Raw genomic sequence first — 13,790 nt, 5'->3', positions numbered from 1 at the left:
AATATTCTTATTAATTCTTTGAGAATTTCACATGATATATTTAGATAACACTCACCCCAGCTTCTTTTCCTAATTTTTCCTAGATCCATTCCCTCACATTCCACCCCTACCTCTCACAACTTCATGGCCTCTATATATATATATACATATATATATATATATATGTATATATATATATATATTCCACTGAGTCTGATTTGTGCTGGCTACATACTCATGGATTTGAGGCCATCCAGTAAAGCTTGTTCAGCCTACCAATGGTCATACTCTTAAGTAAAATTGATGCTTCCTTCCCCAGAAAACACCAACTGTCAACAGCTTCCCAAATTAGGGATAGAGGCTTATGAGTCCCTCCCCACTCCATTCTAGAATGTTGACTGACCTGATCTTACATAGATCTCATGCCGGCCATACCACTGCAGTGAATTCATGAGTGCAGTGATCCTGTCATGGTCAAGATGACACTGTTTCATCCTTGATATCTGGTTCTTACAGTCTGCTTGCCCTGCCTTCTGCAATAGTCCCGAAGCCTTGTGTGGCAGGGGATCATAGATTTACCATGTAGGACTAAACACTACAGTAACATTTATTCTCTGCACTTTGACCAGTTGTGAGTTTCTATGTTAACCACTGAATACTGCACAAAGAAACTTCTTTGATGAGTTCTGAGTGCTACACTAATCCATGGGCATAAAGATATTAATTTAGAGGGCAGTTTGATACTATGTTATTTAGCAAAATAATGGCAAGTTGATTCACCCTTGTGGCTGGTGAGCTCCTCAGCTTTGTGTCCTTGGTCAGATTTGTAGTACTAGACATGTGGTATTCTTCCTGTGGTGGATCCTTCAATCCATTCAGAAATGGGTTGTTTGTCCCCATAGCATTCATGCTACTATTGTAAACATGTGCATATCTTGCCATGCTAGTCATTATTGTTGATCACAATGTTCACAGCTGGTAAGACCATTGATGACTTTTTCCTCCATCAGCCCATATAACCCTTCCTGTACGAGGAAAGCTAGCCAGCAGAGAGGAAGCTTCCTGGCCAGTACACAAAACACATTTTGGTAATGATTTCTTTATGACTTTATTAAGGCTTCTAAAACGATGCAAGAGGAATGAAATTCAAAGAAATTGCAAGGCTAAATATTTGAATATGGAACATCCTGAATCAGTCACTGAAGTATGTACATTAACATCCATTAAGTAGAACCCTGTGCCTTTATCCCTTTAATGCTATTATTTAGTTAATATGTGTTGTCAACATAGAAAGACTTCCATTTCAGTAACTGTCTTGTGAGCATGGCAATGTCCTATACTATGCTTTTTTCTTACTGTAAGTAATAGCCATGCTTAGAATAGTCCCTGTGATAACTTAGAGAACAATCAAGCTAAGCTCCTTTTCAGACATAATTGAAAGTGTTTACTTTGTATTTTGTAAAGAAAGTTTGAAAGCTGGGCATCTTGGCTTATGCCTGTAATGCTAGATATTGGGGCAATGAGGTCAGAGGATGACTGCAAATTTCAGGACAGCTTGTGCTACATATTGCATTCCAGGAGAGCCTGGCCTGAAAAGTGAGACCTTGTCACACACACACAAAAAATTATCAAGGCATGGGGAGATGTTTGATGGGTAATAGAGCTTCTTGTGTGAGCATGAGGACCCAAATTCAAATCCCCTACACCCACATAAAAATCTAGGAGTAACTGCTCATACTTGTAACCCTTACCATGTAGAGCAGTGGTCCTCAACTTTTCTAATGTTGTGACCATTTAATACAGTTCCTCATGTTGTGGTGACCTACAACCATAAAATCATCTTCATTGCTACTTCATAACTATAATTTTGCTACTGTTATGAATTGTAATGCAAAATTTTTGGAGATAGAGGTTTGCCAAAGGGGTCATGACCCACTATTTGAGAACCACTGTTGTAGAATGTGGAGACAAGAAAACTGCTGGAGCTTGCTGAGTTCTAGCCCTAGCTCTAGGTTCAGTAAGATGTTTTGGTCAAAGGAATAAGATAGTAATAGACAAGGATACCCAGTGTCATTTAGAGGCATATGTACTTAAACACAGAGACGGGGGTGGGGGGGAGTGTAGGGGAGTCTATTGATCTGTTTGCTGCACTGGGCTCTATGAGGAAACTTCAGACTGATCCCTAATTAGCTTTGCTTGTTCCTATCCTTTCCTTAAGGCATTTCATTGTTATTATTCATTATTCATTGTTTACTGGAGTGAATCCATTAGGAATAGACATTAATAAAAATCTAAAACCTAGCCTTCCTCTTCTGATCTCTGTGGGTACCAGGCACATGCATGGTGTACGGACCACAAAATCAACACATTTGTCCATGTGAAATAAAATAAATAACTGCCCTTTTAAAAGAAGGGGCTTATATGTAAATATCATACTCCCAGCCTGAGGTTGTAGCCAAGTGTTAAGCACTGACCTAGCATACTGTACACAAGCACAACAGAGTAAGAGCTTCTGCCTCCAAAGAAGTACTTATGCTGAACCTAGCATTTTGTTCAGAAAAGTATGAAACAGAGGAAATTAGATAGAAGACGAAATAGAGATATAGAAGACAGAGAGGAGAAAAAACTCAACTTGAACTTTAAACAAAATGACACTGAGCAAGATGAATGGCAGTCTAATATTAGCTAAACAGAATATCTTTCTAAGTAATGAAAAGATTGCCATATTTCTAATATTGCATTAAGTACAAATAAGAGGGCACTTAAGCAGTCAGTTTGTTCCTGTTTCCTGAAGTTGAAATGCTTCATATGATCCAAGAAACAAGATTCTAAAAGAAAAATTGCTATAGATCTATGTCTTAAGCCAACCCTACCCAACCAAACCAACCACCTCCATGAAACCAAACTAAATGTTTAGGCAGAGATGAAGAGGATTTGATTGATGAACACATTTCATATGAAGAGCCATCCATGTGCTATTCAAAATGGATCAGGTTATGAAGGAAATAGAACTATACCACTCTTTAGGAATAAAATATGCAAAGTCCTAAATTATCAAGCAAGGTCTGGCATGATTTTTTTTTTTTTTTACTTTTTGAAGATCATCAAAATAGTGACCATGCAAGTCTGAGGAGATGGCTTAGTCCATAAAGTGCTAGCCTTGCAAAGACAATGACTTACAATTATCCTGAGAACCCACCTCAGTATGGTGTACATAATGGCATGATGCTGTGCACTTGTAATCCCAGTGCTAAAGAGGCAAGGACAGGCAGATCTCTGGTTTGTTGTCCAGCCAGACTAGCTTGGATTGAGTGAGAAACTCGACACCTATGGTTGTCATGTAGCTTCCAAATGCAGGTTCACATGTGCACAAGCACCCACACGTACACACACACACACACACACACACACACACACACACACACACACACACCACATGCACACACATGTATACATTATTTGTAGAAATCTTTTAATTTTTGATTTTAGTACATTCTAAGCTAATGGTAGGCTGTTTTATATACCATTATAATGCTGAAAAACAGGCTGTTCTGTTCACTCTTGCAATGCTGGGCTTCCACAGAGAGCAAAAACTCCCATTTGCCATATGGTCATGAACCACCATGTGGTTGGTGGGAATCAAACCCAGGTCCTCTGGAAGAGCAGCCAGTGTGGTTGAGCACTGAGAAATCTCTCCAGTCCCAATTAAATTGCATTTTAATCTTAGAGAACTTTCTATTTAAGGCTAGTTTCTTGGTAATTAGCCTGATTCCAAGTTGAGCATCCACAAGTGGTTTAAATTAGCATTTGACTAAAACACAAGCAACAAGGAAAACTGACAGCAATGGATTCCTTTTCTACAGCCAAAATACTCTTACTGATACCATCCCATTTAATCAACCTAAAACATTAATCGTCTCTTACTTGGCTTTTACTTGCTTGAAGCACACTCTGCATGTTCAGGCACTTGGGAAAAACTCACTGCCAAGTGGCTACTGTCCCTTTGGTACCGTCTTTGAAGCTTAGTAACTTACAACAATATTTTAAAGGATATATATGGGATTTTGTGTTGGCTCTTCAATTGATTGAAGTATGTTTAAAAGTATGTCTAAAGTTTGGGTTCCTGCCAGTATTTCCATTGATTTGTGTCTTTATTCTATCTGGTTAGTGAAATGTGTTATCTTCTTTTGGAAATTCCGGTTGAGATTGTAGATATTCGACCGGCCACTCGAAAAATGCCATTTGAGCCGGGCGGTGGTGGCACATGCCTTTGATCCCAGCACTCGGGAGGCAGAGGCAGGCAGAATTCTGTGAGTTCGAGGCCAGCCTGGTCTACAAAGTGGGTTCCAGGAAAGGCGCAAAGCTACACAAAGAAACCCTGTCTCAAAAAAAAAAAAAAGAAAGAAAGAGAGAGAGAGAGAGAGAGAGAGAGAGAGAGAGAGAGAGAGAGAGAGAAGAAAGAAAGAAAGAAAGAAAGAAAGAAAGAAAGAAAGAAAGAAAGAAAGAAAGAAAGAAAGAAAGAAAGAAAGAAAGAAAGAAAAGAAAAATGCCATTTGAATTAGTTCAGGTCAGGATACCATCTCAATCAAGTACATGCACAAGTGTAAGTGTAGTTATAAGCACAAGCATTGACCACAAGCATTTCATCCACAGAATTTTCAGCAGCAACATCAATTTCACCAAGTAGGTACAACCAGCTATTTGGATGTGGAATAAATAAATGGGATGATCTTTGAGATGGTTGCAAAGTTTAAAATAAAGATAGGGTGTGGGTTATAATGGTGTGAAATCACAGGTGTCAAGTCCAACTTTGCTCATTTTCTGTAATTTTTTTCAGATGATGATTTCAGAGCAATAAAGTAGGAATCTTCTCATAGATTCAAGCAATCAAAGCTCTTACACATTTTAGAAATCCTGGCAAGATATGTGCAGACTTCCCTCCTTCCTGCTAAATTAGTATTATTCACTTGCTTTTGATTTTAATACTGTAAACATTGTGATAGACCTGTCTTTGAATAAATAATGTTTTATCGTTTGTGTCCATGGAGTCTACTCTATTGCCGCAACATGCTTTTGTTGTTTTTTGAGACAAGAGTCTTGATGTATAATTCACCCTGTCCTAGAAGTCACAGCAATCGTTTTACCTCCACTCCTGAGTGCTGGGATGATAGAATTATAGGCATGTGTTTTGCTAGAAAATTTTAATGGGGGTGGGGGTGGGAATGGGTTAATTCCTCAAAAATACTGCTGTTCCTTTTATGTGTTTCAATAACAAAGTACTAATTACACAACTGTACAAAAAAACTGCAACACTTGAGAAAAGGACAGATATCCTTTTACCATGTGGATCTTATTGTAGAGATTTATATCATGAAATTTTTATGTATTGTGGTTAATCTTTTATTTTATTCTTTTTTTCTCAGTTCCAGATGTAGTTTTAATGTTTAAATAGTTTTTAGTAATAACACTTCCATTATTTCTGTAAATTTCAGAGCTCTATTCCAAACTATCCTTTGAAAACAGCACAAAGGTGTGTGTGTGTGTCTGTACGTGTGTGTGTGTGTGTGTGTGTGTGTGAGAGAGAGAGAGAGAGAGAGAGAGAGAGAGAGAGAGACTATTTCTTACGTTTATATGAGCAGTAATTGCTCTTAACCCACTTATCTGGATTTACCTTGTAAGTTTGCTCTGTGGAATTATATTCATTGCTGTTAAACCAACCGATTCCAGTCAAAAGAACACATACCAATATCTAGCAACAAATGTTGAAATTGAGAAAATTCTGGGTCCCTTGCTATGGCTTGCTGATATTTATTTGATTTTCTTCATTTGGTAACAGAAAGTTGCAAATATACTATTAAGGTTCAAAAGTGATTTGGAAGTGTTTGATAATAGAAGAGTTTAGTCAAAATTCTGAACACTGAAACTATCAAGAAACTAGAATTTCCCAAAATGACTAAAAAGGAGAATCTAAAACTAATACAATGGTTGAAGGGCAGTTTGCTTGTATCCATAGCATTGTGGTGAGGTGTGCATCCTGAAGTTTCACAGAGCAGTTGGGAGGTGCCTGGTGGGTCACTCTGCCTGATCCTGATGTTTATATTTTGTATTTTTTTTCATTTTGAAATAATTTTGGACTTAGAGAAAAATTTCAATGCAGTACTCAGAAGGTAGAGGTAGAAGGATCAGGAGTTCAAGGCCATTCTTGGCTGCACAATAAGTTCAATGCCATCCTGGGATTCATGAGACCCTGTCACACACACAAAAAAAATAAAATAATTTGACTTGAAAGAACAGTACAGAGAAAAATGAATGAAAGAGAGAAATTCTAACCATTTTATTCTGATCCCCCTGATGCCACACATTGCATAAGCAAAACACCACTGGGTTTCATGCCTATTTCTAATGTGAAGCTTTTCCATCTGGCTGTTTTCACTTAGAAATGTACAGTTAGCAACTTTCCATGTCACAAGAGGAAACAATGATCCACTTCCTTTTATTGCACTTTATGAATATACTACAGGATTTTAGTCTATCCATCAGCGGAAGGGCATCTGGGTTGCATTCAAGGTTTTGCCGATACTGAATAATGTTACTACAAACATTTTCCCAAAAGTTTTGTGTGGAACTTTAAGTTTGCTTGGGTAAATTCCTGACTGTGAGACTACTAGGTCATATAGAAAGCATGTCAAATGGATTTTCAAAATGATGCCATAATTCTTCATTATTGTCTTCCAAGTTGTTTTACTCAGCTATTAAAGCAAAGGTGTATTGCAACATCCTACAGAGTGATCTATAACTTATTTCAGCTTTATTATTTGGAGGACACCAAATATTCTGAAGTAGAGCCCAAAAAATGTTGCCATGAAAGGTTCCTAACAACTGGGCTGGATTTAAGCACCAGTGTAAACTGGGAGGTGGACAGAAATTCAGACATACTTTACTTGTCCTTTACTTTCAAATATGAATGGCTTTTAAAAATACTGTTATCCAAATGATTCCTAGTACCTGGCACATCTCATTCTTAATCATGAAATTAAACCATACTGTCTTATGTAAACCTGGCAAATTTTACAGTTATATTCATGCTCTCATCTGTGCTTCCTTCCTCAGCTTCTACATTTGGACAAGGCTCTGTGATAGATCCAAAGAAATTGCTAGAGCCCGTGGACATGGAATTTGAAGTAGCACCAAAATTTCTTATGGACGACAGCCAGGAAAAACAGGCCTCCCCAGAACAAGGAGAATGCACTGATGAGGATGTGAAGAAACCCTTGGAAGAGGCAATGGGCTCTAATCCCAAAGAGCATGTTATTGATAAAGTTCCTGGTGCTTCTTCAGATGAAGATCACTGTGTAATAGTAGATGAAATTGAAGTTAAGAAAGGCCCTAAAATCCAAAAACCCATAGTGGACCAAAGAGAAGGACATCAAAAGATAGTTGAGACAACCGCAAAGTGTCTGAGCACAGTAGTACAGCCTGTGCGCCCAGAGGCAATGGTGGAACCTAGGGTGCGCACAGATTTGCCAGCCTGTATTGTAACTGAGGTAAATCTGAATGGTGAAGAGCTTTGTATTAGTAATGTGTCTTTATATTTAGTATAGTTTATATTTTTTATTTTCTGTAATTTATTACTTATTTTTAGGTTAGTTTTTTATGTTTTTTTTTTGGTTTAGTTTGATATAGATAATTTTTATTATTATTTTAATTTTTGCTTTTTAGACAACATGTAAATTTTTATTAAAGATTTTTTTATTTTTAGTAGTTTAGAATATTGTATAGGTATAACATTTTAAACAAGAATAGAAACCAGATACTCCTTCTGCAATGCCCAAAGCAATCTTCATAAAATTAAAAGCTAAAAGACAGACATTTCAGTTTAGCCCCAGCAGTGTGACAATGGCAAGTTCCTGAGCCTTGATGTCTCTGTTTTTGAAAAGGCCTTCTTGCCTTGCAGGGATTTCTGGAATACCATGAAATTTCTTTGAACTATTTAGGAAATCCATGTGAATACATTTATCCTTTAAAAATAATGTCCTTACCAAAAAAAAAGGAAGAAAAGAAAGAAAGAAAAAGAAAAAGCCTTGTGGAGGTGGTGCACACCTTTAATCCCAGCACTTGGGAGGCAGAGCCAGGCAGATCTCTGTGAGTTCGAGGCCAGCCTGGTCTACAGAGCATATTCCAGGACAGGCACCAAAACTACACAGAGAAACCCTGTCTTGAAAAACCAAAAAAAAAAAAAAAAAAAAAAGAAAGAAAGAAAGAAAGAGAAAAAAGTCCTTATGATAAAATGTCTTGTTTTTTTTTCTTTTTTGGGTTAATACACAATTAAACTCTTAGTGCAGATATGGTTTTAAATTCCTGAAATAATCAGTTATGGTTCTGCAATCTGGCTGTGTACAGGAGCTGAGAAGAGCCCAGCCAGGTCTTAGCAGGGGCCAGTGTGGCTTCTAAATATTTGGCCTTGGGTGAACAATACTTCTCCATGTTTTCTGTGTTCTGTGCACTAAGGAAAAGCATGTACTAACAGCAATACCTATGTAATTTTTGTGTCTTTACAAATACAGCGAAGAAGACCACTTCACCTCCAGCGTCCACTTTTAGGGGAAAGGTTTGCCCAACTCTGTGGCCCATGGGTGAGAACACCAGTCTATGATTTGAGTATAAATAGATCCTTCCATGAGGAAGCACCTTCTTACAGAGAGGTTGAAGAAGAGGTATGGAAAGTTAATTTTACTTTTTATAACTGAAAGGCGATTCCATTTGCATAAGAAGTTTGATTGGCTTGGTTTACTTGTTTAGCCTACCCCATAGGCTGCAATTGAATTGCCCAGAGAATTAAAAATATCTGTACAAAGTAGAACTGAATACAGGCTCAATGACATACACATGCTTGTGCAGGTGTTCTGGATTCTCAGAAGTCTGTAACCCAGTGGCGTGTCTGTGGAGACCCACAAAGGTTTCCTAGTGAGATCTGAGCTTGCTTTACTCAGCAGGACTGCATAGGAGAATGATTGGGCCACAGGCATGGTTACCAGGTGTTTGGAAGGGTCTACACTTGGCTGTGTGGTGTGCTTTGATCTAGCAAGGGGGGGGGTCTTTTGTCCCGCCCCTTGGCACTGTTATAAAAAGCCCTTTTGAAGAAACAGAAGGGGCTGGTGGATTTTGGTCCATTCCTGAATCTATCCTGTGTTTCTTTCTGTCTCCTCTCCACTATCTTTCTATCTAAAAGTTTCTTATTCCTCTCTCCTCCTCATAGGAACCCTTTAAAAGGTGAGAGCTGGCCTCCCACACATGACTGTGACTAGTGTGCTGCTAAAGCAGCCAGTAGTCCCCATAGGCCAGTATCCACAGAGACCAGACTTCCATTATTTTGGGATTCATTTGAATGTTGTTCATTTCTGGGGGTGCTTTTTAGGCATCAAAGTATTTTTATGTTTGTTTCTGATGGATCAATACCTGCAGGAAAGGGAATGAAAACAATGTGAATATGAGTTGGCTCAACATAGTGGGATGCTTTATAATTTACCATATGAACGGACTATGACACAGCAACAAATGGGGCAAGAACAAGAAAATCAGGTATATCAACTGTGAGATCAGGTATAGGAGTAGTCAGAGCCTAAAATGTTGATAAGGGGATGAATGGCATACCTGTATCTTTTTACAATAACTGTTGGTTTTGTGCAGGTGGTAACTGTTACTAATGACCTGGCACCACTTCCCATTAATTTCTTTGGAACTGATAACTCTGAGTATCCACTAAATGAGACACAGAGGTAAGAGACAGATGGATTGGGGAAAAGGCCACTGTTCCTGCCTATATAGTGCCTATCTCAGTATCTGTTGATGAAATGGAGGGTCTTCCACACAGAAAGACTAGATAAGACAGCCTAAAGGCTAGAGATTTCACATACAAACCTTGAAATCATTTGGGCTTCATTGCTCAAGTCCATACTCTCAGCACAGGGTGTTTGCAGAGAAGTCTTTACTGACCATGGCTGAGTAACTTGTTAATTTCATGTCCATTCTTCAACTTCTCTGGAATGAAGGCATTGACGAGGAAAATCAGGGAAATAGATGTAAGATGTTTGTTACATTCTGTGAACAGGCAACATATAAAGGCCCAGTAATAATTTCTCTCATTCAAATACCAGAAAGAAAAGGCTCTTTCTAGCATATACTTAAGGTTCGATAAGTGTTTTTAAAGAAATGCTGTCTTACTGAAGCAGAGTCTCAAAAAGCTATGTGTATTTCCATCTGCCCTTACATGTGGTGACTCTGACATGTGAAGTGGATCAGTATCAAGTTTTGTAACATTTCTCATCATCAGAGCCTGCTTTAAAAAGGATTAAAATGAAGATTCAGGGTCTTTGGTAAGGCTTTGCAATCCATATCATTCTCTGAATTTCCCAAGCTTTTGGTTGTGGAAGAGCCCTGGACCTGATATTAGGAAATGTGCCTTGCAGGTATTACTCCCTGACGTAGTCTTTTTTAGTCAGATGCAATGGCATATACAAGGACACAGAGAGTACAGTCATGGTGAAACTATTTATATGACACAAAAGAAACCAGGTGAGACAAGTGACTTGACTATAATTTATCTTGGCATCAATGTTCCTTTTATCTTGGCAAGTATAAATGAAAACAAATGTGTACAAAGCACGCACTCAAAACCGGAAGAATTTCTCATGACCCATCATTCTTTGACCTATGTCATTGCTCCAGATTTCTTCTTTTACAGATTTTGGGATGATCATGCTGATCATACTCCTCCACTGCTGCATCGCCCATTGACAAGGTCACGTCAAACAACACCAGTGCCACATCAAACAGTAGCAGTGACATTTCAACCTCTGGCAGGGACAAATCACACATCTGCAAGGTCACAACACCCATCATCAAGGTCACATGTAAGTGATCCCCAATCATCTGAAAGTCGTGACTCAAACATACCTGGCCTGGGTATCTCAGAAAATTTCATGCAGCTATAGATGAAATAATAATTTTGATAATGCCATGAGCCACATTATAGAGAATTATCATTTAGTACGGGTCAACAACCCTTGGCTTTACAGACAAAGAAAATGGACATGATAGAGATATCCTATAGCTTTTTACTTTTGGATCAAGATGGATTCTGGGCCTCTTTTTCATAAGGAGGACGCCTCAGGAATATGCTCTGTGTTTGAAACACAGACTAGAAAGCATTATCAGTTTGAAGGAAGTTATACATGTGATGGTAGAACTCACTGCTGAGTAAAATCATTGTCTACTTGGGTCCTTGTATAACTGAGTTGCATGTATGGTTCATAAATACAACCTAACTTTCAGTCTTCCACAGCATAGATTACCTAATCAAAGTGATCCACACCTCATTTTTAATGCCAAACTCATTGCTGAGTCTAGATTCCTTTCTGGACTTACAGATCTTATAATCCTGCAATACAGTCTAGGTCCTACCTTGGGTATGTCTCATTATATTGAGAAAATCCCTAAAGTTCCCTTTGCTGAATGTGTTTATCATTCATCTATGAGGTTCCTTATGTTAGACAGGGCAGACATACTTGGGGACTATCTGTCGGGGCTGGGCTTGCAGTATAAAAGCTGGTCCAGATGACAACAACACAGAAGAATTAGCTCTTCATGTAAAGTCCCAGCTAGCCCTATGAGGAACAGAAATAATCAATCTAACAAATTACCAACACATAAAAAAGTGTTTTCATCCTACAACACAATTTACCATAAACAAAAATAGTAATTAAAAGAATGATTAGACATTCTAAATGTTTAGAAATTCCAAACAGCTTAATGTGTGATATTCTCAAATACATGCCTTGACCAACTGAACCATCAGTGCCACCAGAAATTGGGTCCCTATGAGGAACTGCCTAAACAGAGATCAAAATGAGCAAATGGTCTGATGGACCTATTAGCAAAGTAGACCTCAATAGTACCCCCTTTTTTGCCTTTTACCAAGACAATGACACCCTTGAATGGGACCCTAATAGTCAGAGTTATCACCAACTTGATCTGATAGTGCTGGCCAGTGAGGGTAGGGTTTCAGATAGCTTTCTCATTGGAAGAGAGGTAGAGTGGGAGCATTGAGGGCTTCAGTGTGAAGCCATACTCTGACTCAGCTCTCTGGTCATTCCTGCCCTGACTACCCTGGTCTTCAGCTTTCTGCCAAGATTGAAGCTCAACACCTCCATTTTTTCTCATTCACCTCATTTGGTTTCACTTACTAGGTCCTGTATCATTTCAAAATAGAGTCAGAAAAGAGTCCTACAACTGACATCTTGGTAACCCTGCCTTTGTGCTTGTCCTCCTCCACTCCCTGGTGGGAGCTGACATGTCTCCTTCCACTGTGTAAATGTAGAAATGAAAGTCCAAGGCTAAAGGTGGACTTTGGCTAGGCCTGGTTGCAGAAAAGTTGAGGGCTAGACACATATGTTGCTGCTTAAAGGGAAATTTTGAGGTCTCAGGACTACCGTTATGCCAAGAAGCAGCTGAAGAAAGAATGGGACAGGCCTCATGTCTTTCCCAGTTCTCTCTCTCCTGCTAGCACCCTTTAAGTCCCTTCAGCAAAGGCATTTGTCATTTGCTCCCTAGCTTGAAATAAAGGGATCCTCCCATCCCCACAAAATGGGCCAAAGAACTATAGCAAAATGTTTTACTTTTTCACCCTCCCCCTTTTTTCAGCTTGCCTCTTCTAACTACCAAAGAGAGAATGGGCCACATTTTGTTCCCCCTGGTCAAGAAAATTCTGGTTATTTTCCGGCTGAAGAGAACATCGATCCTCATCCATGAGGGGAAGATGAAGCAAAGGACAGACCACCATTGTCTGTGTGGGAAAGGGACATACAAAATGGGCAGAGTCCCTTTATGGGAGAGGGTAGGTGGGTTTTTTTTTCTCTATTCACAAATTGAGTTTGTAGTTATTTTTAAAGCATAGTCAGTTTATTGGAAATGATGCTGCAGAAGCAAACAACTTTGGGTGTGATAAGTATTCACTGGCCCCTGCTTGCCCCATGCTATTTCATGTGGCAAGCTGACTTCAATGGACAGAATTTCAGGGGAATTTTTTGCCAAAATAAAAAATGTCACAGCAGTTTGCAATATGGAAAAAGCCATTCCACCATGTCCTCTTCCCAAATTCTGGGGTCTTGATCTTGATTTATTCCTACCTCTCTTCTGTAGCCCTATAACCCTGTTACATTGGGTAACATGTGTTAAATAGGTATCCAATTGTGAGAAATTAATATCTGCTCAAAATAAGATACATCTTTGCTTAATAAACACTGTGCTTTACTCTAAGTCTTGTGTCTGTGTGGTTGACTTTGAGATCCTAGGAATATTACTGACTTGATGGACCCATGCTTATATCCTGATGAAGAACCCATGTTCTAGAGCTAAACATCTCATGTGGTGCCTGTCCCTAGCATATCAACCTATTTGCCAAACTCACAGAGGCCAGTGGCAGCTACCCTCCTGTTTGGCTATGAATATAGGCTCCTCTCTCCTGTCTACAGCTTTTTTGTTTGGTTGATTTGCCTTTGTGTGTGTGTGTGTGTGTGTGTGTGTGTGTGTGTGTGTGTGTGTGTGTGTGTTGTCTCCATCTTACTTTTTAAGACAGAGTCTACCACTGAACCTAGAGCTCACAATTAGACTAGACTGGCTGGCCAGTGTGCTCCAGGGATCATCTCCTCAGCATTGTAGCCTAAAAGCTGATCTTGCTCATTGGTCTAGCACCAAGGAGAATATATCCCCTACTGTCTTCACAGTGGTGGAAGTGGGAGGGGTCAGGGGCATGA

General features: G+C 39.1%; 1 protein-coding gene across 1 annotated transcript in view; it reads left to right on the top strand.

The window, feature by feature from the left end:
- The window catches only part of Pasd1 (PAS domain containing repressor 1), a 41,668-nt gene extending 28,391 nt beyond the window's left edge, over nt 1-13,277 (top strand). Inside the window, 9 exon segments of the mRNA XM_076562292.1 lie at nt 1,096-1,183; nt 1,885-1,890; nt 4,185-4,236; nt 7,090-7,523; nt 8,544-8,693; nt 9,442-9,579; nt 9,667-9,755; nt 10,721-10,889; nt 12,679-13,277. Coding sequence (XP_076418407.1) covers nt 1,096-1,183; nt 1,885-1,890; nt 4,185-4,236; nt 7,090-7,523; nt 8,544-8,693; nt 9,442-9,579; nt 9,667-9,755; nt 10,721-10,889; nt 12,679-12,786 — 1,234 coding nt within the window. The 3' untranslated portion in view covers nt 12,787-13,277.
- Nucleotides 13,278-13,790: the final 513 nt, after the last annotated feature.

Source organism: Peromyscus maniculatus, chromosome X (assembly GCF_049852395.1).
Source record: "Peromyscus maniculatus bairdii isolate BWxNUB_F1_BW_parent chromosome X, HU_Pman_BW_mat_3.1, whole genome shotgun sequence".
In the NCBI taxonomy this organism is placed as follows: Eukaryota; Metazoa; Chordata; class Mammalia; order Rodentia; family Cricetidae; genus Peromyscus; species Peromyscus maniculatus.
The sequence above is the reverse complement of the archived record's forward strand: the minus strand, read 5'-3'. Positions and strand labels throughout refer to the sequence as shown.